This window comes from Neopsephotus bourkii, unplaced genomic scaffold (assembly GCF_033783945.1).
Source record: "Neopsephotus bourkii isolate Nb327-2 ecotype Australia unplaced genomic scaffold, CSIRO-AGI_Nbou_v1 NB_659, whole genome shotgun sequence".
Classification (NCBI taxonomy): Eukaryota; Metazoa; Chordata; class Aves; order Psittaciformes; family Psittacidae; genus Neopsephotus; species Neopsephotus bourkii.
The window spans coordinates 3,166,346-3,190,712 of record NW_026901158.1 but is presented as its reverse complement, the minus strand read 5'-3'; the positions used below and the strand labels follow the sequence as shown (position 1 = coordinate 3,190,712).

The 24,367-nt window shown below is 50.0% G+C and overlaps 2 protein-coding genes across 3 annotated transcripts in view; one reads left to right on the top strand and one right to left on the bottom strand.

Annotated features, from left to right (window-relative positions):
- Positions 1-210: 210 nt before the first annotated feature.
- Positions 211-7,701, bottom strand: OLFML2A (olfactomedin like 2A). The gene is made up of 8 exons (XM_061352593.1): positions 7,586-7,701; positions 3,508-3,771; positions 3,228-3,335; positions 2,930-3,115; positions 2,453-2,714; positions 2,129-2,353; positions 1,839-2,024; positions 211-1,633 (listed from the first exon to the last, which is right to left on the bottom strand). Exons 1-8 carry the CDS (start codon positions 7,649-7,651, stop codon positions 1,032-1,034), a joined length of 1,899 nt encoding a protein of 632 aa, XP_061208577.1. The 5' UTR covers positions 7,652-7,701; the 3' UTR covers positions 211-1,031.
- A 544-nt stretch (positions 7,702-8,245) lies between these two features.
- NR6A1 (nuclear receptor subfamily 6 group A member 1) overlaps positions 8,246-24,367 on the top strand; it is an 82,530-nt gene continuing 66,408 nt past the window's right edge. Inside the window, exons 1-2 of one of the 2 annotated variants that reach the window (XM_061352618.1) lie at positions 8,246-8,418; positions 24,254-24,313. In XM_061352618.1, the coding sequence (XP_061208602.1) occupies positions 8,352-8,418; positions 24,254-24,313 (127 nt within the window). In that variant the 5' untranslated portion in view covers positions 8,246-8,351. The remainder of the gene's footprint in view (positions 8,419-24,253; positions 24,314-24,367) is intronic. The other variant, XM_061352620.1, reaches the window with a different exon arrangement.

The window sequence follows — 24,367 nt, the reverse complement described above, 5'->3', positions numbered from 1 at the left end:
TTGTGGGTGCAGCCATGGCACCATGCTGGGTGCTGCTGGGGGAGGTGTGGGGTGCCCTTCCCAGGCTCAGTGTGCAGAGCACTGCACCAACCAGATGCACAATGAACAGCAGCCACATGTGCCAGCAATGCCTGGGCATGCCTGGGCATGGGATGAGGATGGTGAGTGCCAGCTCTGCCTGGCTTGGGGAGAAACGACGGCACACACAGCCTGGTTTCACATCTGTTATGTTTTTAATACTGTTCATGTCTAAAATGACCAAAACCAAGCCAAGCGCTCCTGAGCCCTCACCGTGCCTTAGGCACAGAGCAGCCAAGCATACCTCCTCCCTGCCTGCTGCTGGGTGCAGGCAGGGTGCAAGCAGGGCACCCCGGCACTGCGGGCAGGCTGCTCTGTGCCCACTGCCAGAGAGGGGACTCGGCACAGCTCAGGTGAATGCATTTAAATAATAAGCTAATGAGCAGCAAAAGCAAAGGCATCTTAATCACGTCTCCTAAAATAGCAATTGGCGGCTGCTCCTCCTGCCCTGGCGGCGAGGGGGCCCTGCCTGCCCCATGGCAGCTCAGTGCAGGCCAGGGCACAGTGCCCAGCAGCCCACACTGGGTTAGGTTAACGGCATTCACACCGCTGGCAGCGGGCGGTGAGGGTGAGTGTGCAGCCAACACGGGCTGCAGCAGGCTGGGTGCAGCGCAGGCGGGTGCATGGTGCGGTGGCACGGGGTGGGTGCTGCCGTGTTGCCGCTGGCACAGGCATGGCTGCCTCCCGGTGCTGCGGGGACACAGGGCTGAGCTCCTCTCCTGTGTCCCCGGGAAGGCAACGCTGCCCAAGCTGCCAGCTGTAGGGCAGCCCCGTGGCCCCAGAGGCCACGTTGTCATGGGGGTGTCTGCTGGGGTGCGCAGACCTGCATCTCCTGCCCCGCAATGCAACGGGCACGGTGCAGGTGATGGGCACAGCGGATGGGAGGGGTTTGGGATGGAAGCTGGGCTCTTGCTGCGCTCCTGTGCCCACCCTCTGCATACCCGGCCGGGGTCTCAGACCACGAAGCGGAGCCCGTATGTCATCTGATGGCCGTTGTCCCAGGCGTAAAGCACCTTCTCCTTGGGGTTGTAGTCGACCTGCGTAGTGAAGGCATACTGGTTGAGGAAGGGCAGCCGGAGCTCTGCCTCCGTGTCCGTGTGCGTGTCAAAGGCGTAGGAGATCTGCCCTTCCTTCTGGTTGTAGGTGTCCACAGCATAGAGGATGCCGCAGATGATGAAGCAGTTCCCATAGGCATTGCGCTTCAGCCCTGTCTTCCAGGTGGTTTCCCTGCGCACAGAGAGGTCCCCAGGGTCGAGTCGGCTCAGGACGATCACCTCCTGCTGCGAGTAGTCGTAGTCCATGGAGGGGTAGATGACCCAGAGCCCGCTCTCATCCACAGCGAAGTCAATGTCCGAGTGGCCCCTCCACTTCCAGGGTGTCGTGTCCTCATACACCACATCGTGGAGCTGCGCCCAGCCCGCCACGTACCGCTCCTTCAGGTCATACTTGATGATGTTCTTGGTGAAGGCACGGTTGTAGTAAAAGGCCCCCTGGTACACCACGTGCCCAGTGCCTATCCAGTTGTAGGGCAGCTTGTAGAGATTGCTCCAGCGGCCTGCAAGTGGGCAGGACAAGCACTGAGACCCCTCACAGCACTGGAGTCCCACAGATGATGGCCCAGTTGTGTCCCCCTCACTGCCCCATGGATGCTCCCCAGCGCAGGTCCCCATCAGCTGCCCACCACCCCTGGTGCTACATTGTGCTAGGCACCCCCCAGGAGAAGCTGGGGTTCCTGTGCCCTCTCAGCCACCAGCCCTCACCCTGCTTGAAGCTGTCGAGGCTCCTGAACTCCACCAGGCTGTTGCCGTAGTAGTAGTTGGTGACGTAGATTCGGTCATCCTTGGCCGCTGGGTCCTTCATCCAGGCCCCCTCGTTGCGCCCATAGCTGTGGTGCTCTGTGGGGGGCTCCACCGACTCGATGGTGCCTTCACACTCCACCTCTTTCACTGGGTACCACAGAGGAGGAGGAAGGCTTACCCCATGCCTCCTGCCTGGCCACGGCAGCCAGGACCCCGAGTGGGTTCCCCGTCTCAGTCCCCTGCTCACTCACCTCTGTTTGGTGTTTCAGGGCCCCCACTGCTGTCAGCCCCCTGGCCCAGGGCAGTGGCAGGGGGGCTGCGGGCAGTGGTGCGGGGGGCCAGGGCCGTGCTGGGTGCAGCCGTGGTGCTGGGCATGGTGGTCTCTGCCTGTGCAATGGCTTGGGCTGGGGTCCCCTCAGCTGGTGGGTCCTTCTCTTCCTGATGCTCCACCACAGCCATCCCCCTCGCAGGGCTCTCTATGGGGGACAAGCCAGGAGTCAGTGCATTGTGGGGCAGACTCTGGCCCTCCGCCTCGGTGGGAGGGTCCCCCCAGCCCCCTGCTCCCTGGTGCTCACCTCGGCTGCTGGCCGGCCCCTCCGCTGCTCCTGCCTGCTTGGCCTTGTAGTAAGTGATGCCTCGGACCACGGTTTGCTGGTGTGCTGGTGGCTTGGGCTTGGGTGTAGGTTGTGACCCCCCCCTGGCCTTTGGGGTATCCTTTTTGGGCTTCTCGGGCTTCAGCTGTTTCTCCTTGGGTGCTCGGGGGGGCGCCCTGTCCCCCAGTGCCTTGCGGGTGTTGGGGAACCGTCCTGCCTCCTTCTCTCGTCCTCCTGCTGTGTCCTGGGGGGCACAGCCTGGTTAGACCCCCTCCCTCCCCTTCCCTCCCGCCACCATGAAGGGCAGTGGGCACAGGCACCAGACATGGATACCAGCACCCTGAGGCACTTGCGGGAGCTTCCAGCACCCACTGTAAGCCTGGGGGAGCTCAGATCTGCCCCATGGCACAAGCCCACAGGCACCAGCCATGCCTGTGAGGAGCCAGCTCCTCAGGGTACCTGTGCCTTGCTCTCAGGAATAGCAGCAGCATCCTTCTGCAGCAGCTGGTAGCCCAGGTTGGAGATCTCCTTCTTGATGCTGATCATGATGTCAGAGTAGTTCTCATAGCGCTTCATCTGGTCAGTGAGGTGCAGGACACTCTCCTTCATGAAGTCGTTCTCCCTGCTCAGGTTGGTCTTGATGGTCTGGAGGAGAAGAGAGGCTGGAGCCCCACTTAGGGAGCCAATGGCACTCGCAGATGCTCCTGAGCAGCCACACAGAGCACGCTGCAGGACGGTGCCTGCTGAGCTCACTCACCTCTTCCAGTGTGTTCATCTGAGCCACCACCTTGTTGATGTAGGAGTGCACCTTCATGAGGTCCATGCTGTAGAGCGTTCCCTCCAGCAGGTCCACCATGGACTGCAGCTGCAGAGGGACAATGGGGCATGGGGCATGGGGCAGGGCTGTGGATGCCCACACGTCTCCATCCCTGCTCACAGGAACCACAATGCTCACTGCCCTGTGGGCCTGCTGGGGCAGGGACAGGGGGCATGAGGAGGGTGTCTCCAGCCCACAGCCCCGCTGTGCCTGCAGGTACCTTGAAGAGCTCGGGCGCCTGCTTCTTCAGCTTCTCCATCTTCCACTCGTTCTCGCAGGGGTTGAGGGAGGAGGGGGGGGCGGTGCAGGAGCACTTGCAGTCGGCCCCCGAGCTCACTGTCTCCACCGTGTAGAAGTCCTCCACGCGCATGCTGCCGTTCCGGACGCGGCTGCACGCGTCCTTGCTGAGCGGCCGCAGGATGCACTTGCAGCGGCAGTCGGAGCCCTCCGAGGTCATCCGGACCTGGTCTGCCTCACCCAGCACCTGCAAGGGGGGCACAAGCAGCAGTGGGATGGCTGCTGAGCCTGGGGTTCTGCCCAAGAGCCCTATAGGACCCTGCTGACCCCAGCAAGCCACCACAGCCTCCTCACTGCCCCAGGGCTCTTGGCTGTGCTCAAAGAGCACAGGGCATTGTCTTGCCCAGGGCATCCTGTCCCACCACTCTGCACTTGGGTAACAGTGACGAAACCCAGTCAGAAGCTTGTCCCCGCGGCCACCAGAGTGTTTTGTGCCCACATACACTGGCCCCATGTCTGTAGCTGTTGCCCAGCCTCCAGCAGTACCCAAGTGAGCAGGGACAGTGTCAAGGAGACCCAGAAGCGCCTCTGTTCCCCCACACCCACAGCCCCAAGCCCACACAGGCTCTGTTGTTCATGGTGACATGCAGCCACCTCGGGGTGAGCTCAGCCCCTCCAGACTCTCGCAATGGCCTGAGGCACACACTCAAGGACTCCCTTGTTTCCACACATGGCCCTGACTCACGCTACAGACCCCAGGGTGCTTTTTGGCTCATTTCTGCAGATAAGGAACCATTCTTCCCTCTCCCCCTTGTGCTTGAGAACAAGGCTGTGGCTCAGCCACCCCACTGGGATGGGGAGCGATGTCCCACTCACCCCGTTCCACTGCTGTGCACCTATGGGGCACATCTAGGCTGGCAGGGAGCTGCGCTGCGTGCCCCATGTCTGGAGATGCGCCTGCTCTGAACACCCGGGAAAGTGGGAGAAAGGGGAGAGGCAGCGGGGTGACCCCAGAGGGAGAGGGCTCTGCCCGCAGGGACTCTGCCTCACCCTGGGAAACAGAATGGTGGCAGAGCTGGGAAACGAGCTCAGTCCCATCCTCCCCTGGAGCACAGTGCAGCGTGGGAAAGGGCAGAGGCCCACAGGGCCAATGTCCTGCCTGCAGGCAGCACCCAGGCCATGCAGGCACCGTCCTTCCCACGCCCAACTGGGATGATGCGCTGGTGGCACCCGGCAGCGGCTCTCTCCAGGGACCCCCAGCTCTCCATAGGCTGGGCCAGGGGCTCCCATTCCTAAAAGGGGCAGCAAAACCTCCTGCGTTTTGCATTTCAAAAAAGCCTCTCTCTTTCAAAGGGAAACCAAGGTCCTGCCGGCTGGGAGGAAAACACCAGGCGGCCAAGAGGGCTGTAAATTGAACAGGATCTAATCAAGCTCTCAGCAGGGAGCAGCAGCAGGGAGCGGGACTCTGTCCCCAACACCACCTCTCTAGGCTCTCTTCCCTGGGCCCCCTGACCTCCCCATGGCAATGCTGGTGCTTGTGCAAACAGGCCGGACAATTCACAGCCCGGACATGAGCCGCTGGCCCCTCCGAGCACACCCAGGCAGCTCCCTGGCCCCGGAGCTGGGCTGTTGCCCTTGCCACCAGCTCTGTCCTTCCATGTACATGGCACTATATGATCCACATGGGAGCCCTGCACAAGGTCCTGTTGTGCCCATTGGGACCCCCACTGTTGCCACCAACACCCCAAGCCAGTGAAGCTACCACAGCCCGAAACCCCGGCCACGCTGCGATCCCGCCTGCCATCAGCACCTTCCGCAGGGAAGGGCTGCAGCTGCCTGTGCTGGAAGCTCATTCCCATAGGAGCAGAACGCGTTCCCTCCCACCGCCCTTGGCAGCGCTTGGAGGGAGGCACGGCCGGCGCGGAGGCCCCGCGTGTCCCGCTGAGGTGGGGCATGAGTGGGCTGGAGCCATGCGGAACAAATGCACCCGAGCAGCCCTATCAGCGGCTGTTTGCACTGCACAGGGCATGGGGGGCAGCAAACAGAGGCTCCCCCCGGCACAAAGGGGTAACTCCTTCCCAGGGACTTCCCAGTTCAAGCCATTTCCCTCCCGCGTCCCAGCAATGCGCCTTCCTGCACAAGAGCCGGAGCAGCCTTCACGTGAGGTAGTAACATTAAACCTCGTTCTGCCTTTTAAACAGCTTCCTTAAACAGGAACCGTATGTTCTATTTATGCAGAAAAGCCTATAAACAAGGAAGTCTTCATAAAAAAGGCCCCCACGCAGTCCATTCCATGAGGGTCACCCCACCTCGGTTCATCGGCTGGGGGTCCTTCATCAGTGTGTGCCTGGCTGTGCTGCAACCCTGCAGGGAACAGCCTGCACCCCTGCCACTCATGGGACGGGACAGTGTGTGGGTGGGTCGGGACACGGGGGTGCAGGGCAGCCCCTGCTGAAGGCTCGTTGTGGGAATCTAAGAAACCTCCATGCGGGCTGCATGGTCTCCAGGTGGCTCTCTCCCTGAGTCCCTCTGTTCCCTGCAGACCCCAGCCCAGGGTGCAGGCAGGTGGGCCTGACGCTCCTCTGGAGCTGGATCCCAGCTCCGTGCTGGGGCTGCACACCCATGGCTGGTGTTGGATAGCATCCCAGTGTTTTGCCGAGGGCTTCCTTGCTCCAGTTTTACGAGCTGGGTAATTTTCCCAGCGCTGCCGTTTCTCAGACCTCTTGCAAGAGCATCCGTGTGAGCACTGAGTTTGTGCCATTATTTGGAGAGAGCGGGACCTTTGACAGTGAACCTTGGCCAGCTTTTAAGCTGTCCTTTGCCTGCTGCCAGAGGACTTGTCTCGGAGGAAAACACGCTGTGTTGATAAGCACGCTGCCGCGCTGCGCGCCTCTTGCACAGCTGCTGCGAGGCATGTCCCCGTGACAGGAGGGAAACCATGTCACCCTCCTCTTCTTCCTCCTCCTCCCTGGCTTGGCACAACGCGTTGAACATGCTTTGAGGCAGAGCCGTGGCTGATGGCGGCCAGGCCCTGGGCACTGGCACTGTTTGAGTGTCCTGTGTCAGTCATGGTTACATGACCATACGAATCGCTCATGTGGCACCCGAATGCTCATCGATGGGATCTCATCCCTAATGAAAAAAACTCAAAAAAACCCTTCATGCACAGCAGGCAGCACGTGCACAGGGGGAGGAAAGGATGGAGGAGGTGATAAAGCTGCCCAGGTCCTTAGGCTGTAAACCCCAGCGTCTTTCAGACAGCATCACCCTAAAACCTCTCCGGGAACCCAGCACTGGGCTCCGCCGGGCACCACTCCCAAAACAGCCGCTGCAAACAACAGCTGTGTTCTCATCTTATTCCATTAAATGACTGAGAAAATCTTGGCTTTTGAACGCTTTGGTGATCCCAGCATCAGCGCCTTTCCTCCCTGTGTGCTGCTCCCACCCCTTCGCTCAGCTGGTCCCCATGTCGCGGCTGCTGACCCCGCAGGATTAGCAGCCTTGGGGACTCCTGGATCCAAGAGCCCCGGGCTCCCACCCGCTGCGTGTCCCGCTCCCGCGCTCTTCTAACCTCCACGGGGCAAGTCTCACTGGGGCTGTTCTTCCTGGCACGGAGGCGCTCATTACAGAGCCCATCACTGCAGCGTCGGGGCTTGGGCACCTTCCAACCCACCAAACACGCTCGCAGCCTGAAACTTTCCCCCCGACGAAACCCCCGCAGCGCAGGGAGCGGCCGCACCAGAACCGCACCAGCCTTTCCCGAGGAGTAGCCCGGCTCCGCACCGAGGACGGCACCGCGGGCTCTGCCCGTTCCCCCGGCGCGGCCGCTGCCGATCGAAGCTCGGCGGGTCTGTTCCTGCAGGAACGCACCGGGGAGCTCCGGCCCCGCGACACGGTTCGCGGTCCCCGGTGCAGGTTGCGGTACCGGTGCCAGCATGGGGCCGGGTTCCCTCCGCCCGCCCTGCCCGCGGGGTGCCAGCGTGCGAGGGGAGCCCCGTCCGCTCCGCTTTGGGACCCCCCCGGAGCCCGCCCGGCCCCGGTGCCGATCCGTCGGTGCTTACCGTGGCGGCGCCCCGCGCGGCGGCCAGCGCCGGGAGCAGCAGCGCCGGGAGCAGCAGCACCCGCATGGCGAGAGCGGCACCGAGCGCCCGCTCCGCCCGTCCCGCCCCGCTCCGCCCCGCTTAGTCCCGGCCCGGCGGCGGCACCGGCCCCAGGAGCGGCGCCGCGACGGCGGGGGCGGCGCGGTCCCGCCCGGGCGGAGCTGTCCGGTGCCCGCCCCGGGGCGGTCCGGGCTTTCCCTGTATCGGGGCTGGCTGTTAGCCCAGATGGGGCTGTCCGGTATCCCGGGCTGCCCGCTGCCCACTTCCCGGACGGACAGGTCCCCTCAGCTGTCGGGGCAGGTGCCCGTCCGGCCCGTCCTCGGGGCTGCCCGGTGCCCGTACCGCGCTGGGGCGGGGAGAGAGAGCCCCCTAGCGCCCAGCTGCTCCCCGTGCCCAGGCCCAGGCGAGCCAGAGCGGAGCCGGGGGCGGCCCCGACTCCGGGGTGGGCAGCGGCTCGGAGCCCACCGGGGCGGGGCGGGCGGTGCCGGGCGGTGCCGGCAGGGGGCGGTGCCGGGGGCGGTGCCTTCCCACGGGTACATCCGGGCGGCGCGCTCGGACTACGCTTCCCGTCGTGCCCCGCGGCAGGGCGGGGCGGCCCCGGCCCGGCTCGGCCCGAGCGCGGCGTCCGCAGCGGCGGCTCTGGCTGTCAGCAGCGCTCGGAGCGGCCATGGGGCAGCGCGGCCGCCGGGGCCCCTGAGACCCGCCTCGCCGCGGCCCCGGCGCCGCCATGGAGCTGGAGCCGCCCGCAGAGCTCCCGGAGCCCCGCTCCGCTGCTAAGGGACCGCCGCGCAACGGTGAGTGGAGCGCGAGGTCCGGCTCGGCCCGGCCGCCCCTCAGGGTTGGGGATATAGAGGGGGTATCCGTGTGGCGCGGGTGACGCGCCGGGGCTCACAGCCGGCGGTACTGGGGCTTCGCTTGCCGCGTCTCGGCCACCCCACCGAGTGCGGCGGGGCTCGGGGGCTCCCGGCGGCCGCGGCTTTCCGCGGTCGTGGGGCACAACAAAGGGTTGCGGCCGGCGCGCTGCCCGCCCTGCCCACCGCCTGTCCCCGCTGTCAGGGCTGCCGCCGTCCCGCTTGGAGAGCGCCGGGGCTCTGCGGGGCGGGCGTGGACACGCGGGGTTGTCCCCGGTTTGCGGCGGGTCCCATCCCCAGATAGAGCTGTTTCCCGCTGGCTCGCCTTGTGAGTGTGGGGTTTTCCACCTAAATGTTCCGTGTGGCGGCTCCCGGTGGTCACCGCACCGGTGCTGCCCCGGTTCGCTGCGCCCGAGCTGCCGGCTCCGTTTAACCGGCGCGGGTGCCTCTGCCCGGGCCGCTTTGGGACACTTAACACTCCCAGCGTGCGGATACCGCATCTGCACTTGAATGTCCCTGCCAGCCTTTGTGGTTTGTAATTGCATTTTACCATCTCAAGGTACCCTTTTCTACAAAGGATTTGCTCAGACAAAAGAAGCTTCTTATCAGGCAGCACCGCTGGCATTTGCTGGGTGCCGGCATTCCCAAAACGTACCCTTTTCTGTAATCACCAGCGCTGCCTATCTCTGTAATTACCCTAAAATGTAGCTTTAAGTTGTGAGGCTGCTAGAAACGCTTTAATCCTTTTTTAACCAGATGTCCAATTGGATGAAAGATACGTTTAATCCTTAATACTTTTTGAACTTTCTGATTTAATTTGGGAAGTGTCTGTTGCTTTGGTGTCCTTAATAATGCAACCAAATTCATCCTTTGTCAGCACATACTGTTCTCCCCCACAGAAATATAGGGGTTTGTGGGAATATCTTTCAATTCATCAGATTCGTTGTAAGAGTTACTTTCATGTCTTGTATGGCTATCTCAAGTGATAGATGTTGTACCTGTGGCTTCGGCTAGCCTCCTGAATGGATGATGTAACAACCTTTTACTATTTTGCCTTCAAAAACGTGAAATACTGGCACGGTGTTGAGACACTGTGTGACCTTCAGTCCTTCTAAAGCCTCCAGCAGCCGGGGGAGGAGCTGAAAAGATTGGCTTCTTACTTTGCTGGCTTATAAAATATCTGCAAATGGGAATGGTAAATGAAGACTTGTAATGTTCCCTCTTTTTAGGGAGGATTCATAGCACTTCTGATACCTTGAGGTGCGACATCTTCACTCATTACAAAATCAGCTAAAACTGTATGACATACATGTTGCTGTGGAGGAGATCATAATCCTACTTTTAGATATATAAATATTCTTGGTGGCTGCGTTAAAATCATTAATGAACTTAAGCTCTGCACATGGCTTCTGTGTTAACCCAGAATAAACTGCTGCAAGTTTATTGGCGTCTTCAGTGAAAGAGCCTCAGGATCACTTTGAAAGGCAGTTACAGATTTCATTTCGGCAGTTACAGGCAATTGCAACCTCATTATTTAAGGGGGCATTTGACGTTCTTAGCATATAAGATGATGGTTTTCCCTTACAAATTTCAGTACATCCCCTTTCATGTAGAAAATGTTGCCGTTGAGCAAATCAGTTGCAGTGAGTAAAATGAATTCTATTAATCACTTCATTAAGGCATTAATTTTTCCTGCACTCTTAGCAATTATTTCTCAATAGGGTTGTATTTCAGATGAGTTTCCCCGTAGCTTCAGTTGGTGTCTGTTTCCTCTGAGTAGAACAGGGTGGCTTTTACACAGTTTTAATGATTTTATGTTTTAACTAAGATAGCGACAAAAAAGGTTATCTAGAATTAAGGTAACTTCAGATACTTTGTGTAGTGTGGTCTTGGAAGACTGATTTAAGTGTCAGGAAACTACCTGAATTTTGTGTTCCCTTAAAATGAGCAGTTTCAGATAGGCAGATTACTGATCTGGATGAACTTCATACCAGAGAGAAGAGGAAAGTTGCGAGAGCACAAAGAATGCAAGGTTTTCAAAGAAAAATCCCATTGCTTGCATCCCTTCCCTTTTCCACAGCACTCTCAAACTTTACTGGCACACACTGACATTTTTAGTGGTTCTTTATGCTTGATTGCTTTGCATCTGATGAGATAAGCCGTTGCTTAACAAAGACTATTTCATTGATATAGTTAGGTCTTAGTTTACTTGCTATAAACATTTCTTTGAAGGTTTAGGAAGAAAAACAAATTGAGTTGTTGAATGGCAATGCTGCTAAAGTCAAATGTCTCTGAACAAACAAGAAGCTAGTGTTATTTTGATTCACTGTTGGCTTGTTGAATGTGGAATGCTCTTGCTTTTGCAAATAGTTATAGAGAATAATAGATAATAGAATTTTAAGCTATGATGGGAAATAAGACTTGTAACTGAAGAAAAACTTTATTCCTTTGTTTGATTTGATGGTAAGAGGGGAAAAATACCTCTCTGTAAAGTTGGAATTTGGTATTGATGGCTTCTGTAGATCATTAATGAGGAAAATGGGTTTATGCATGCCTTTTTGTACTAAAACCAGGACTAGCAGTGCATGTTCAGCAGATGCAGAGAGTGATGCGACACTGCAGCAGGATTTTTCCCCCACTTTGCTATGAAACAGTATAAGGATATTGTATCATAGGAAATGGGAAAAATTTTCCATTTAGGAGATCTGTTTCTTGACTGTTGGGAAGCAATAGTCATCCTTGTGTCCTGTCTCTGGAAAGTTATTCGTGGTATCTCTTTTTCTTGGTGGGGAGAATGTGCAAGCAGTTTACTGAATTGCTGTTTGACTCTTCCATGGTGGTAGCTTTGAACAGATGCATTTACACTAGCATTCTCTGGGAATGAGAGCACAGTTTATCCTGTTGATAAACTGCCTATTTAAATAAAGCCTTCAGCAGTGTAATCTGGTAATTCTAATTAAGTAATTTACATAAAGAATTGGCCCAGGGTTTCATTAGATGGTTGCTGGTGAGTTGAAATGCATTCTTTCCCTCCAGCTGTATTAAACTGGCCTTTTGATCCTTTCCTCTTTTTTTTTTTCCAGCCTCTAAGCCAGGGTGGTTATCACTTTGCAGAGTTAATTGAGAAAGGGAAGTTGGGGGACAAGAGGACCCTTCAAGGTTTAGCTTTAGTCTTAATTATTACAGTTCTAATTACCTAATTAGAAGACTTTCAGATTTTATATGTTGATAAAAATGATTCTGTACAGGTTTTGTTACAAAGAGGAAATACACCACTGATAGGCTAGCTTCAGTGAAGTTCTTTATTGGTAAATGATTGCCAATAACTTATCTTGAAAGCAGTATATGTCTGGAGTATGTGAATTCTACTCCAGCTCCTCGATAAGGAGGTTTCATTTACAAAGGGTGGACCCCGTGTCCTTCAGGGAGCATGAGTTACATGTCTACCTTCCGTTGCCTAATCATCCCTGTTACAGGCTTGTATAGGTGGTGAAATTTAAACTTGGAGAAATGTCTGGTCAGTGTGTGGAGGATTACTTCTTTTAAGCCCTTTTTGCCTTTGTGGATGCATCAGGAAAAAATGGATCAAAATTTGCCAGGGCAATAATGCCAGGCTGACTGCAAACTGGTGCCATGTCCTTGCCTTGAAGTATCTCTCAGCTGAAACTGTATGTATTTCATGGAAATTTAAACTGGAATTTCAAGTGCCTGGGACTAAATCTCGAAATTCTCTTGTTGTATAAAGCCCCATCAGTTATTCCAGCAGGAAATGGGAATTGCAGTGGTGTCACGTATTTCCGAAGGTCTGTGTTGTGCTCAAGTCAGTGCAGTGGATTCTCTGCACTGTTAACTTTATGAAACTGTAAATGAGCACAGTGCTCCTATAAACATTAGGGTTTATCCTGCTTAGTGGCTGCTGACTCTGGCACTACTGAGAAGCACAGGGTTTATCTGTGGGAATTGTTCTGGAGCCCTCAGATCCTGAAGCCAAGCGATTAAATGATCCCTGTCGTGGTTGTAGTAAAGCCCGGAAAAGAACCGCTGGTCTCTGAAGGTTGTGCCAAACACCATCTCGTCCTCCAAGAATCCCTTCGTTCAGTCTCACAGCTGTAACTCGACTGGTTTATGTTGTTTGGCAATACAAAGTCTTATTCCTAAGTATATTGTTCCTTCAGCCGTTTTGTGTGTGCTTTTGCCAGGAGACTCCATCTCCTGTGTGCATGTTCTGTCAACATCTGTAAAGAAATGATCTTTCTGTGTATCACAGCCTGCAAATCACATAATGTAAGATGTCATTCTCGGTTACTGGGGCTTTGGTTTAAGGTGGGTAACCGTTCAGCTGAGGTCTTGGCTTATTTTGCAGTAGAATGTAAGCTCAGGGCTTGGTTTATCTAAAGTTGATGTTTTTCAGTCAGGTTTGGGTCTCAGTTCAGCAGAGGCATTGCTCAGCCTGCACCGAGTGGTTTGGGTACTCAAAGAACTTGGCTTTGCTCTCTGCATATGACAGCCTTACTCATGGGAGTATCTCGGACATGTTGTGATAGTTTGTGTGCTTATATCCAGGAAAGGGTTTTCTCAACACAAGCATCCAGCTTCTTCCAAGCTCTGTTGAAGTGGTATTCTTTATCCAGGAACTGGGAAAGTGCTTTCTCTCTCTCATAGAATCAAATAGGTTGGAAAACACCTTTAAGATAATCAAGTCCAACTGTTACCCCAGGACTGCCAAGTCCACCACTAAACCAGGTCACTGAAGGCAAACTGATCTCCCGTCATGGCTGCCCCCATGATCTTCACTCACAGCCACCCCTCATCTGCCTCCCATAGTGGCCCTCACTGCACAATGGCCTCCCCTCACATGTCAAGGCCGCCCCTATTCTCCCCTCACAACTTCCCCTCACGATCTCCCGCCATGGCCTCCCCTGCTCTCCCCTCACGATCTCCCGCCATGGCCGCCCCTGCTCTCCCCTCACGATCTCCCGCCATGGCCACCCCTGCTCTCCCCTCACGATCTCCCGCCATGGCGGCCGCTGCTCTCCCCTCACTATCTCCTGCCATGGCCGCTGCTCTCTCCCTCTCAGCTACAGCTGGGCTGTACTTGCCGCTGCAGTTCCATACCGGTTTGTCAGCACACCAACATATTTACTTAAAGCATCTCTATGGTGCTCACGACTGCTTGAGTCTTCTCTACACACAGCAAAGCTAGAACTGGTAGCAGGAAGAGCTTTTCCTGGTGGTACCGGTTGGAATTCCAGCAGCAGAGCTCTGGTGGTGTGACCCTCTCCTGCAGTCCTGTGGTGGAACACTGATTCAGGTACCTACTCATAAAAACTAACTGGTATTCTATGAATGACAGTGTCTGAGTTTGAAATGAGAAGGCTTTGTACTAACTTTTTACTAACTGTAAGATGCTTGGACCCTGTGGTGGGTTTCTGTGGATGGCACAGATCCAGTGTGCAGGCTGGGGATTTGTAGCTTGGTCTCCTCATTGCTGCCTCGTTAGAAGCCCTTAGTTGGTGTTCAGCAGCCAGAATGCTATCCTAAGCTTTAGAGGTTGATGGTTTTTTCCCTCGAAAGTGTGCATGTGTGTTTAAGAGAAACCCAAGCTCCCACCAGATTTGGGTCTCTTTCCATTTCACTTACAAAATGGAAGAGAACTGAGGAAGCCTGCATTTGGTGCAGGAGCTTGCTGCTACCACTATGCAGCAGCAAGCTAACGGTGTAGTTACTCACTGCCTCCTGCTTTGCTTGCTGTCTTTGTAAAGCTTTTTTTGCCTGCTTGTGTTTTCCTGCATACCTGCTATGTGCTGCATGGGGCTGTCACCTTAACACTTGAGCTGACCTTTAGCGTTTCACTTTGATTTACATAGGGCCTCTGCTCAGTGAACTGTCCCTGTCACAGGATGATATCCATAAAAATGACACTTCCTTGTCTTGAAAAAAATCCTCGGGCCCATTGGAGACATGTGAAAAGGACGCCCAGCAGGAAGAGAGGCCCATGGCTTCAAATATTCATCAATCATTTTCCTGGCACCAGGAAACCAATCAACTCTTCTAAGGGGTAGAGCGTAATCAATCACCCAATGTGGGAAACGGGGATCAGTGGCCCTACCAGAAATGTTCCTTCATGTTGACAGAAGGAAAAAGTGTTGTGTTTGTACTTAGTCAGTGGTAGTAACTTCAACCCTTGCTATAATGGATTCTGTCTTCTGTGAAAGACAATCTGTGAAGAAAACTGATGTTGTACAGGCAACTTAATCTTGAACTAAAGATTTTTGTTTCCAGTCATGTTGAGCTATGTTTTGGTTGGAGATTTCTTTCCTTTACCTTTCTGTAGCTGATGGGTGATGGGTTTGTTTCCTGCTCCCAAACCTCTGTGTTCTGTGAGTAGCCAGGACAGCAGCATGATGGTTTTATTCAGAGGAGCAGAATTTTAATTTTGCACTTTCTTCATGAAACAACTGAAGTTTGAAATGGCTTTTATTGCAAACTGCTAAAAATACAGATACATGGGTTGCTCAACAATTAGTAGTTGTCAACATCTGTAGGATATTTTATTGTAGCAAATGGATAAGGGTTATTTGAATTCTTCTAGTAAGATGCTATAAATTGCAACAAGAGAGTTGTCTGTAATTTTGTTCTCTCTGTGGAAACCTGTGCAATGGCTGTTGCATCAGAAATGCCACAATATTTATGGCAAAATAATTGGCAAGTAGATTGCTAGAATTCCTTCCCTAGGAAAACACTTCTTGACAGGAAATAAGAGGCATTGAGCTAATGGCCTGGCTTGGCATTGCTCTGCTGATGCCTGATGTGAGTGTGGCTTGGGTAGCTGTGGGTGATCACAGAGGCAGTGCTACTCCTAAGTTGGCTGCTGGCTTGCAGAGGTGTTTCTGGGTGCTGGTGATGCTTTCTGCTCTAATATGTTCAGTGGGGGTTGACACTAATTTGGCTGCATGGTTCATGTGCTGTGTCTGTCTGTCTTGTTATCAATAGTTACAGACATTTGAAACAAATGCTGTAGCTTTAAAATGGCCAGCCTCTTCTGTCCTGGCTTCACGGAAAAGGTGTCAGGACTTCAGCGACTTGCGTCAAACATGAAGTGCATTTTCCTGGCATATAGCAGTTTTCTGCAAAGCACCTTTGGAACAACACTTACTGTTCCAGTGCACCCTGTATCTGCCAAGGTGGAGCATTTCTAACCCTTAAAACTTGAGAAATGCTGTATCAGAAATATTCTTGACTTAAGGTTTTGGATTTCTTAAATCCTGGTGTTTAATACATGTCTTTAAATGACATGCTGGGCTGGTTTATTGGGCACAGCAAGTCTCAGAGCATGTGGATGTAGCTGGCAGGTGCCAGAGGTGAGCCAGCACACCCTGCTATGGTTGCCTCAAGTATTAAATAGTTGGTGTGCAACTCATGTGCGTAACAGTTAATGAATGAGATTGCCAGCTGCTCTTAAACGCTTAGGACAAACCCCACAAATCCTGGTTAGTAATTAAAAGCTTTGAAATGACCTTGAATCTAAAGCTGCCTTGAAGTAAATTTATAACTTCTCTTCATTGCAAACGTGGCTGGGTACAACAGTGTACTGTGCTGTTTGGTGAAATATTTCATGGCAGCCTTGGATGAACACTGAAGAGCAGAAATAATCAGCATGCAGCTGAGGCAGAAAACTGCCATGTGGAATGTTTGTAAGTACACCTCTAAATAAAGAATAGTTAAAAAATAAAATGTATTTCTACACATAGAAGTAACCAAAGGACAGAACTGCATGCTCACACCAAACGCCTAGGAAATGTATTTTTCTTTTAGATACTTACTGTAATAGCTTACCCTACTTAAATACCCAGATGGATTTCACATTAATATCTGTTTTTAAAAAACAAACTCCCTTTTTTCATAGTCAGTGAAGGTACAGAGCTACTTGTCCTTTTTTAAGTGTATGAATTTAAACAGCTTCAACTCTACTGCCAAGAGAGTACCATTAGTGTTGCTCTGAAAGGGTGCCCTTCGAGCTCTGCAGCTTTCTTATAGAGCTGATGATAATCTTTAAGGTTTTTTTAGTTCAGTGCTAGTCTGGTCTAAAATGAGGTTGAAACCCTCTTTCTTGAACTGTTTTTGAGCTATTGCTTTTTGGGTAAAACCTTGATTATTAGGAATTTTTCACTTTTTCTCATAAAAGTTGTCCTATTTATCAGTAAAAGGAGGGTAACACCCTGCAGCTCAAAATGGTAAACTGCTAAGGGTAAGCCATAATGTACACACCAATCTTTTTCCTATATCTAGGAAGTTTATTCATGTAAATATCCATAGGTTAAAAATGGAGGGTTTGCATGAACTAAAGTGAAATCTGGAGTGGAGCATGCAAAAAGCTCTGATGTGGGTGTTCCTGGGCTTGCTTTGTGCAACCTGGCCCTCACCAGTACAGTGGGGCAGTGCTACAGCCAGTCTCAGCTTATTCCCTCCACTAAAGATCAGGTCACACAGGGATTATTTTTTCTCTTTAGGAGAGTAAGATGTTTTCAAGCTTGGACATGGTTTGTGGTTGGAGCGCAGTAGGCTCGTGCTCAAATGACAAGCCTTACCCCACACTGCTGGCCAAGCAGAACGCGGCCATCTGTGAAACACGACAGTGATGAACAGCAGGGAGTGCCTAGGTGGGAGTGTTCTCATTCTGATTTCTAGAGTGATTAATTTCTAATTAACATACAAGGTAAGAACTCGAGAGTCCCTGGTTCGTAAGTATGAAGATGTCAAGTGTTGTTGAGACAGCTGCCAGAGAAATATTATCAGAACAAATGGGGGCTGTGGTGGCCTTCTGCCCTGCACTTCACAGTGCAAGTTTGGCAAGCACTGCAGGAGTGGAATAAGTGAAGGGAGGTTAAACACTGCTGGAAGCTGGCAGAGCTGCTGGGTGCTTATCTGCTGCTTTTTTTCATTGATTTTTTTTTTAAGTGTTTCTTTATTCAGTGGACATGTCTGAACTGCAACTATGCCAGTTGTCTGCAGTGACTTGTCCTAGTCTTTGTTTAAAGCTTAGCACACAGTCAAGGAACAAAGTGTGACTATATATTCTTGAGGATGTATACATAGCACTCAGTCACCATGCCTGTGTCTTGTCCTGCCTTGGCTGCATGGTCTGAAGCATAGAATAGCCTTGCAGAGAGGGAGCAGTGCTGATAGCACTGAGTGATGCCTTTCTGAGGATTGCTGTACTGTACAGATGCTGCAACATCCACCTGCAGAGCGACAGGAATACACTCCTGATGGGTCTTATCACAGGCATTAAAAATTAAGCTACAACTTTAAAAGCATGTTAATATTTGTTGTGACTCTAACCAGCTGAAGTGTAGTCTGCTTGTGCGGAGAGGGTTTGCAGATGAGAATGCTACAGTTTGGGTAGCTGGAAGACTCACGTGGATCCCCACACATACAGTGGAGTACTAAATCTCTTTCCTCACCCCTGTGCAAGACTCTAGCATCAGCCTGAATAGCCCCTCAAATGAAATGTTGCCTGACTTCTTTTAATTTGACTCACAGCCCATTGAAATCACTGCCATTCTGTAGTGTTTGTTTTGTGCCTTAGCATGTTGAGGCTTTCAGGAGAGAGCACAAGCTCCTTACCACAAACAGTAGCTCCTTGGCATCAGTGATTTGGTTTAGAGTGGTTCACTGTTGAAGTATGTACAGTTCAGCTTTGGGCCTGGCTGTGCTCTCTTGTTGGAGCACATGCTCCTGTTTGCTGCTGGGGAGCTGGGTGAAGAGGTGGCTCAGCCTGTCCAGGGAGGGGTGGGCAAAGGCTGCACCTGGAGGATGGCACTCTGCATATGAGCAGGGTCTTGCTTTCATGAACTGAGTGGTGAACAAGCTGTATGCAGGTACAGAAGAGAAGATACTGATAAACGTCACTTCTCCAGCTGTCAGCACAGTGGGACATGACTTACTGATGAGTTAATACATGTAAGATAGAGTTTTGATGCTGCGTAATAAAAAAATGAATGGTAAATCACAGCTACTGGATAATTACTCTGGTTTTGAAAAGAGTATATAAACTGCTGATCTTTAAACATTTGTGTTTGCTCACCTAGCACACTGCTCAGCTTCAAAAGGAAGACTAGAAATAGATTTTCCCTTGGAGATGTATGTATCAGCTACTTTAGAATTATAAAAACTTGTAATCATATGTCTTAAAACCTGAGATTCAAAAAGGCAAAATTGTACATTACCTTTTAAAAGAAACCAGCAAAATGCCTCTATGGTTTTTATAAACTAGAATTAAAATTTCAGATAGTCCTTCAGAACAACAGTGCATACTGAGTTCACTCCAAAATTATTATCCTATTGAGAAGAATGGGAGCTTCCTTTAAAACTGCAGTTGTTTCGTTTTTTTCCCTTGTATTTAAGGTAATTTTCTAGTACAAGTAGAGACAAATAGCCATAAATAACCAAATAATAGGAATGATGTTTCTGTCCTGAAAAATCTTTTCTACCTGATAAACAGTTTCTGATGTCCTGTTTAAGATGCTTAGATGTGTGCTATCACAATTAAAAGCTAATTAGAGATGTGGCATCCTGCAAAATGTGATTATAGCAGTAGACAGATATGGCTGGAATGAGCCCCAAAGAGAAAGGGAAGTGTTTCTGGAATTGCAAGCAGCAGGCGCTAATACGGTTTGCAAACATGGTAGATACTATGCAGAGAGGTAGGTGGGGAGAAGGAATCAAGTTTCCCTTGATTCTTGCCTCTATGTAATCCCCACCCCTGGGAGGCCAAATGCTCAATGTAAGCTTTTCACTCCAACAAACCCCAAGATACTGGCATTGGTAAGGCTGAAAGGGAAGTACTCAATGAGGCTGGAAGGCTGTAGATCACTGAATTTCATGAGGAAGGTGCTTGAAACAATAATAGAAGGAGGCTTTCTTCAGTGTAATTATTTTTCTAAAAAGCTTTGCTGTTTGTGCACTTCAGTTTTCCTTTTCTGTAGCCTGAAAGTCTAAAATAAGATGCAAAATTTATATGGGCCCCCTTACAGGAACGAGCTGGCTTGAGAACAGCTCTAATGAACCTTGCTGTTAGCGAGCTGTGGCTCCTCCATCTCCATCACCCGTGTTACAGAAGAGCTGTCTGCTGAATCTCCTGGTGAAGATGTCAGCAGTGGTCAGCTTTCAGGAAGGGCACTGGGATCTGTTTCAGAAAACACAGGCAGCTTCTGGAAATCTAGCCCACAACATATGTGGTAAAGCTGATACCACACAACACACATCTCCTTTCTGCTTTGATTTTTGTGTCTCAGGAGGCATTTCAGGAATCCTGTGACTTTTGATGGCATCAATAAATCAGATACCATGCTGACAGAATTTTACTGGAATGTAAACAGGCATTTAAACTAACAATGTCTGTATAGTGTTTATTGAGGAATACAGTGCAGGTATAGCTCTTTAAGTATGTGAAATATACTAATATGCTATGAATGTTTCATTTCAGTGATGCTGGTAAGCAGGAACTGTGATTGGTTTAAATTCTTTTCATTAACAGAAAATATTATGAGATGACCTTACTTCCCACTCCTCTTTCCAAACAGTGTGTGTTTTCAGTGTTGAGGTGAGACAAGAAGCTCTACTCGATGTAGGGGAAAGGGGAGGAATGTCTCTGTATAGTAAAATTTAGCTGATAAGGGATAATGAATTACCTTTAACTCAGCTCTGCTGAATAGTAGCTGATCTGGGAAACTGCAGGCTGGTCGGCCTTCTCTCAGTCCCTGGGAAGAGTATGCAACAAATCCTCATGAAGGATGTTTCCAGGTACTTGAGGGACAGGGAGGTAATTGGGAACATTCACTGTGGGTTTTCCAAGGGGAGATCACGCCTGACCAGCCTCATTCCTTCTGTGATGAAATTATTGGATCCCTGAAGAGAGAGCAATTTTCTCAACCTAGGCTTTTGACACAGTCTCCCCTGACCAAGCTGATCCAGCCTTGAAATTAGGTCTGATTCCACTGTAAAGCTCAACTAAATGAGCTCCAGAGATGCCTTCTAACCTGAATTAATCAATGATAACAAAGTCTAGTTCTGTCGAAAGGTGTTAGGGATGTTGTTGCTTTCTCTTACTTGGAAGTTCCGATGCTTCAGTTTCAGCTTTTGAAGGAAGTAGTCTATAATCATCCTATGTTACATTAGCTGCATTTTTTTTTTAAAGGCCAGAATTCCTGTTTTTAGCATGGATATTTCAGAAAGTCTTTACTAAAAAGATATCCAACTTACTGAGATTTTGCTATGCAAATGTCCTTCTGTTTGCAACCCCAGGAGCACCACTGCCGATATACCAAACAGATCCATGTGTGTGATTGATCTCCAGCAGGCAAGCAGCTGGTCAGAAGCAGTGGAAGATGATGCAACTTGCTGAATCAGCATGTTCTGCCTTCTTTGATCTTGGGTGTCCCTGCATTTGTTCAGGGGACCATGTTTTACCTGATGTACTCTTCCTGTGTACAAGATGACAACCTTTGGGGAGGGGGTACCAAAACTCGGGTATCTTCAAAGTCCAATGTTATGTCACAGGTTCAGGCTAAGTTCATTTCTAGGAGTAGCCCATATACCCTTCAATTAGCATAAACAGGGACAAGGGCAGTCAAAGGTCAAGAGAAGTTCAAAATAGCATAACCTTTTTTTGCCAGTGTTCCCAAATGTTCCTAATGCTGCAAAGTTCTCCAAGCTGTCCTTGCCATCATGTTTACTAGACAATTGTAAAAGTCAAAGAACAAGGCCTGGCTTGAGCCAAGGGAAGTCAGAAATCGAGTGGTTGAGAATAGCTAGCATTGTTGCTTGAAACAGGAGAAATAATTGATTTATGTTATGGTGGCCAATTAGGCTGTAAAGTGAAAAACTCTTAAAGAAACCCTGTGGCTTCAAGGGAGCTTTTTGCTCTGATTTCTGCTCAGCAAATAGGGGTACCCCAATAAAGGTCATCAGCTCCATGAGCTAAATTATTAATTCCTTTCATGCCACTCTGGGCTTGTAAACAGTATATAATACAAGAAAACAATTGGCACTGTTCACTTACTGGGCAGAGGAGAGGTCAGAGGGTAAATAGTTGTATTGGCAGCAGCTGTTCTTCATAGCTCAGCAGACTTTTGTTCTTTTCATCTTTTGGAGCAAACCAGTTTCCAAAATCTTGGCTGGTTGTTATCCATATCTCCTCTCTCTTTGCTGAACTGTTTTTAGGAGTTTAATGTGTTGCATATAATTATGAAGACAGAAAGGGCTGGAGGGAAGGGTGGGGGGTTATGGATAAGAGAACAAACCCAGCATTGCCATGTTTCATAAAGAGCTGTTTAAAATCTGCTTATTCAAGGCCAGTTGTATATAAAAGCACAAGTAATGCCACTTTATCTTCTGATATTGTAGACTTGCCATGCTCCATGCTCATGCAGTCTGCGTTATGGCATCATTTGATTTACAGCAGCACTTGACAGGACACTGGGGCAATTCTGTAACTTCAAACTTGAACAACCAAACAGCTGTGACTGCAGTGTTAGCCTTGGTGAACACATTAGAAATAGTAATTAAAATATACAATTTCAGGCATGAACTAAAATTATCCTCTCCAAGTATAGCTGGGAAATAGACTTCTGTTACTTACAGCCTTTAGCATGGTGTTACAGTGAATGGTCTAAAACTACAGGACTTAGATAATTTTACAGTGGCTCTCTAAATGCTCACCACTCAAATTTCTCTTCAGAAGGCACATGCATTACTCAGATGCTTTTTGAATGATACTTGATAAACTATTCCAGATGTTTGCAGGTGTAGTTTACTACCCATCGTGGCTGCTACTCGCACAATGGCTTCTTAAGCAGTGCTTCTGCTGGCAGCCGGCTCCATGCCATCTGGCTGGCTTGCTGGGCAGTTGACCTCTTCTTGCCAGAGAGCAGCAGGTAACCTTTAAATGACCATCTGCTAATCTGTTACTTCAACCTTTCTGAAAGCTGAGTTGTGCTTAATACTGATACTTACACAGGCTAAATCCTATCATTCTCAGTAGAATCAAGTAACTACTGCTGCCCTTTTAGCGTTATTTTGGCTGTATGTGAAAGCATATGTAGCTTTAAATAGGAAAAAATATAAAGCTCTTTCCAGGTGTCTGAAATTGCTATACTGCACATGACGTATGCATTTTACTAAGAAAAATGTTTATAGTGTATAACCTGTTAGTTCTTCTGGAGGGCTGGCATTTCCCACATTAGAGAGATTGTAGTATGAAGGTGGAAAATAGAAAGATACAAAATCAGGGTTGTTTTTTTTCTCCAAGCATACCAGAGACCTCTAAAGTATATTCTAGTGTGACTGTTGGAAATGCAGCTTCCTGAACACTGGTACAAGATCTGTGAGGAAGAGCCAAGTGAGATTATAAATTAGTGTGTGAATGTCCTAGGCAGTAAATATCTTTAATTCAATGGAGATTAGGACAGGAAGAACTCAACATTTCTCAATAAATCTGTGCTTGTGTTTGTTGCTGTTCTTAACTGTGGCTGGTATTTAACATGTGAAATTAAAGCTGCTAGCTTTGTGTAGCAACTCTGAGTAGGCTCCTAAGCAAAGGGCTTACTAGCTGTGGCAGGAAAGCATGGCAGGAGGATTAAGTTAGTGTAAGCATGGTTCTGTGTCTGCTGTTCACATTCTGTAAAGCTGGTCTGCTAAAGTGTTTACATTTGTTTGTGGTTTTGTCTAACTGGAGCAGAACTTTGCACTTTTCAGTGTAAACAGTGGTCTTCAGGGAGCTGCCTGCTGCTGGGTAAATGGGAATTGTAAGAATGTGGAGCGTGGGATTTGTAAGAATGTGGAGTGTGGGATTCGGACTGACAGCAAACCATGGCTGTGGGCTGAAGTTGCGCTTCTGGGGCTGCGTTCTGTGGTTGGGAATGTAAACTTGTAGTATCCATTTACTGGGTCTTACAGCTAACTGAGAATCATACAATATGTAATCATGTGGTACAAACTAGCATCAAAATGATGGAGATGGAGACTGATTTGTTTGACTTAGATGTTTATGGTGATATGCTAAGAGTGAATGTGGTTATTTGAGAGATCAAGCCCCAAAGAATCTATCTTTGTTTTACTTAATCTTGGGTTAAAACTGTCCCTGTTACTGGAAGATGATTCTTTCCTGGTTTAGGTCCTAGTAAAGTGGACCCTTTCCCAAATGCAGAGGGACTCTGGCATTTGGTTCAGATCACATTTTGAATTTGGGGGTTTTCATTGACAAAACACAGGAAAGTAGTTCTGTTTCTTCTTTCAGCTTTTGGAACATCTTAAAGATGCTTGCTTGTGATACTATTCCACATCAAATGCCAGCATTTTGCATGCCTTTGGAAGGGGATTTCTCTTCCTATCAGGAATCTTTTGAAGATGTGAGATCATCATGTCCTTTCATTCCACAGTAATGCTCTGCTTACAAGGCGATACTGTATAGAGTTTAAAGCTGATATAATTCAGAATTTTTGTGCTGAAAATGGTTCTGAATTGCTGCTGGCAGTCTAAGTTGCAGTGGTTTGAGAATATCACTGCTAGAAGGAGATCTGCAGATAGCTTGTATGAGAGAGAAGTATCTTAAAAGAGGGAAGGACGATGCTGTTAAAAATTAACTGCTTCTCAAAGCAGCTTCCTCAGGTGATCAAAGACATGCATAATGAATTTACATGTAAATGGAAGTGTTCAGAATGAAAGACTCCTTGGTGATATGCACATCACAACTTTCTCATTTTCACTTTCCCATTAGCTACAGATGTGGAGCAGATGAGTTCCTCCTCTCCTGTCCTTCCTATGAACTCCATGGGCAGTAAGTACCCTTTTCTTGCCACCTGTGATGGAGATGGAATTTTTAATTGATATA

What these genes read in the sequence shown, in the direction of transcription:
- OLFML2A (XM_061352593.1), bottom strand. Translation starts at nt 7,651, where the DNA reads ATGCGGGTGCTGCTGCTCCCGGCGCTGCTGCTCCCGGCGCTGGCCGCC. An exon ending in AGATGAACACACTGGAAGAG is followed by an intron (nt 3,116 to 3,227) that starts GTGAGTGAGCTC and finishes CTTCTCCTCCAG; the next exon opens with ACCATCAAGACCAACCTGAG. An exon ending in GGGGCCGGCCAGCAGCCGAG is followed by an intron (nt 2,354 to 2,452) that starts GTGAGCACCAGG and finishes TGTCCCCCATAG; the next exon opens with AGAGCCCTGCGAGGGGGATG.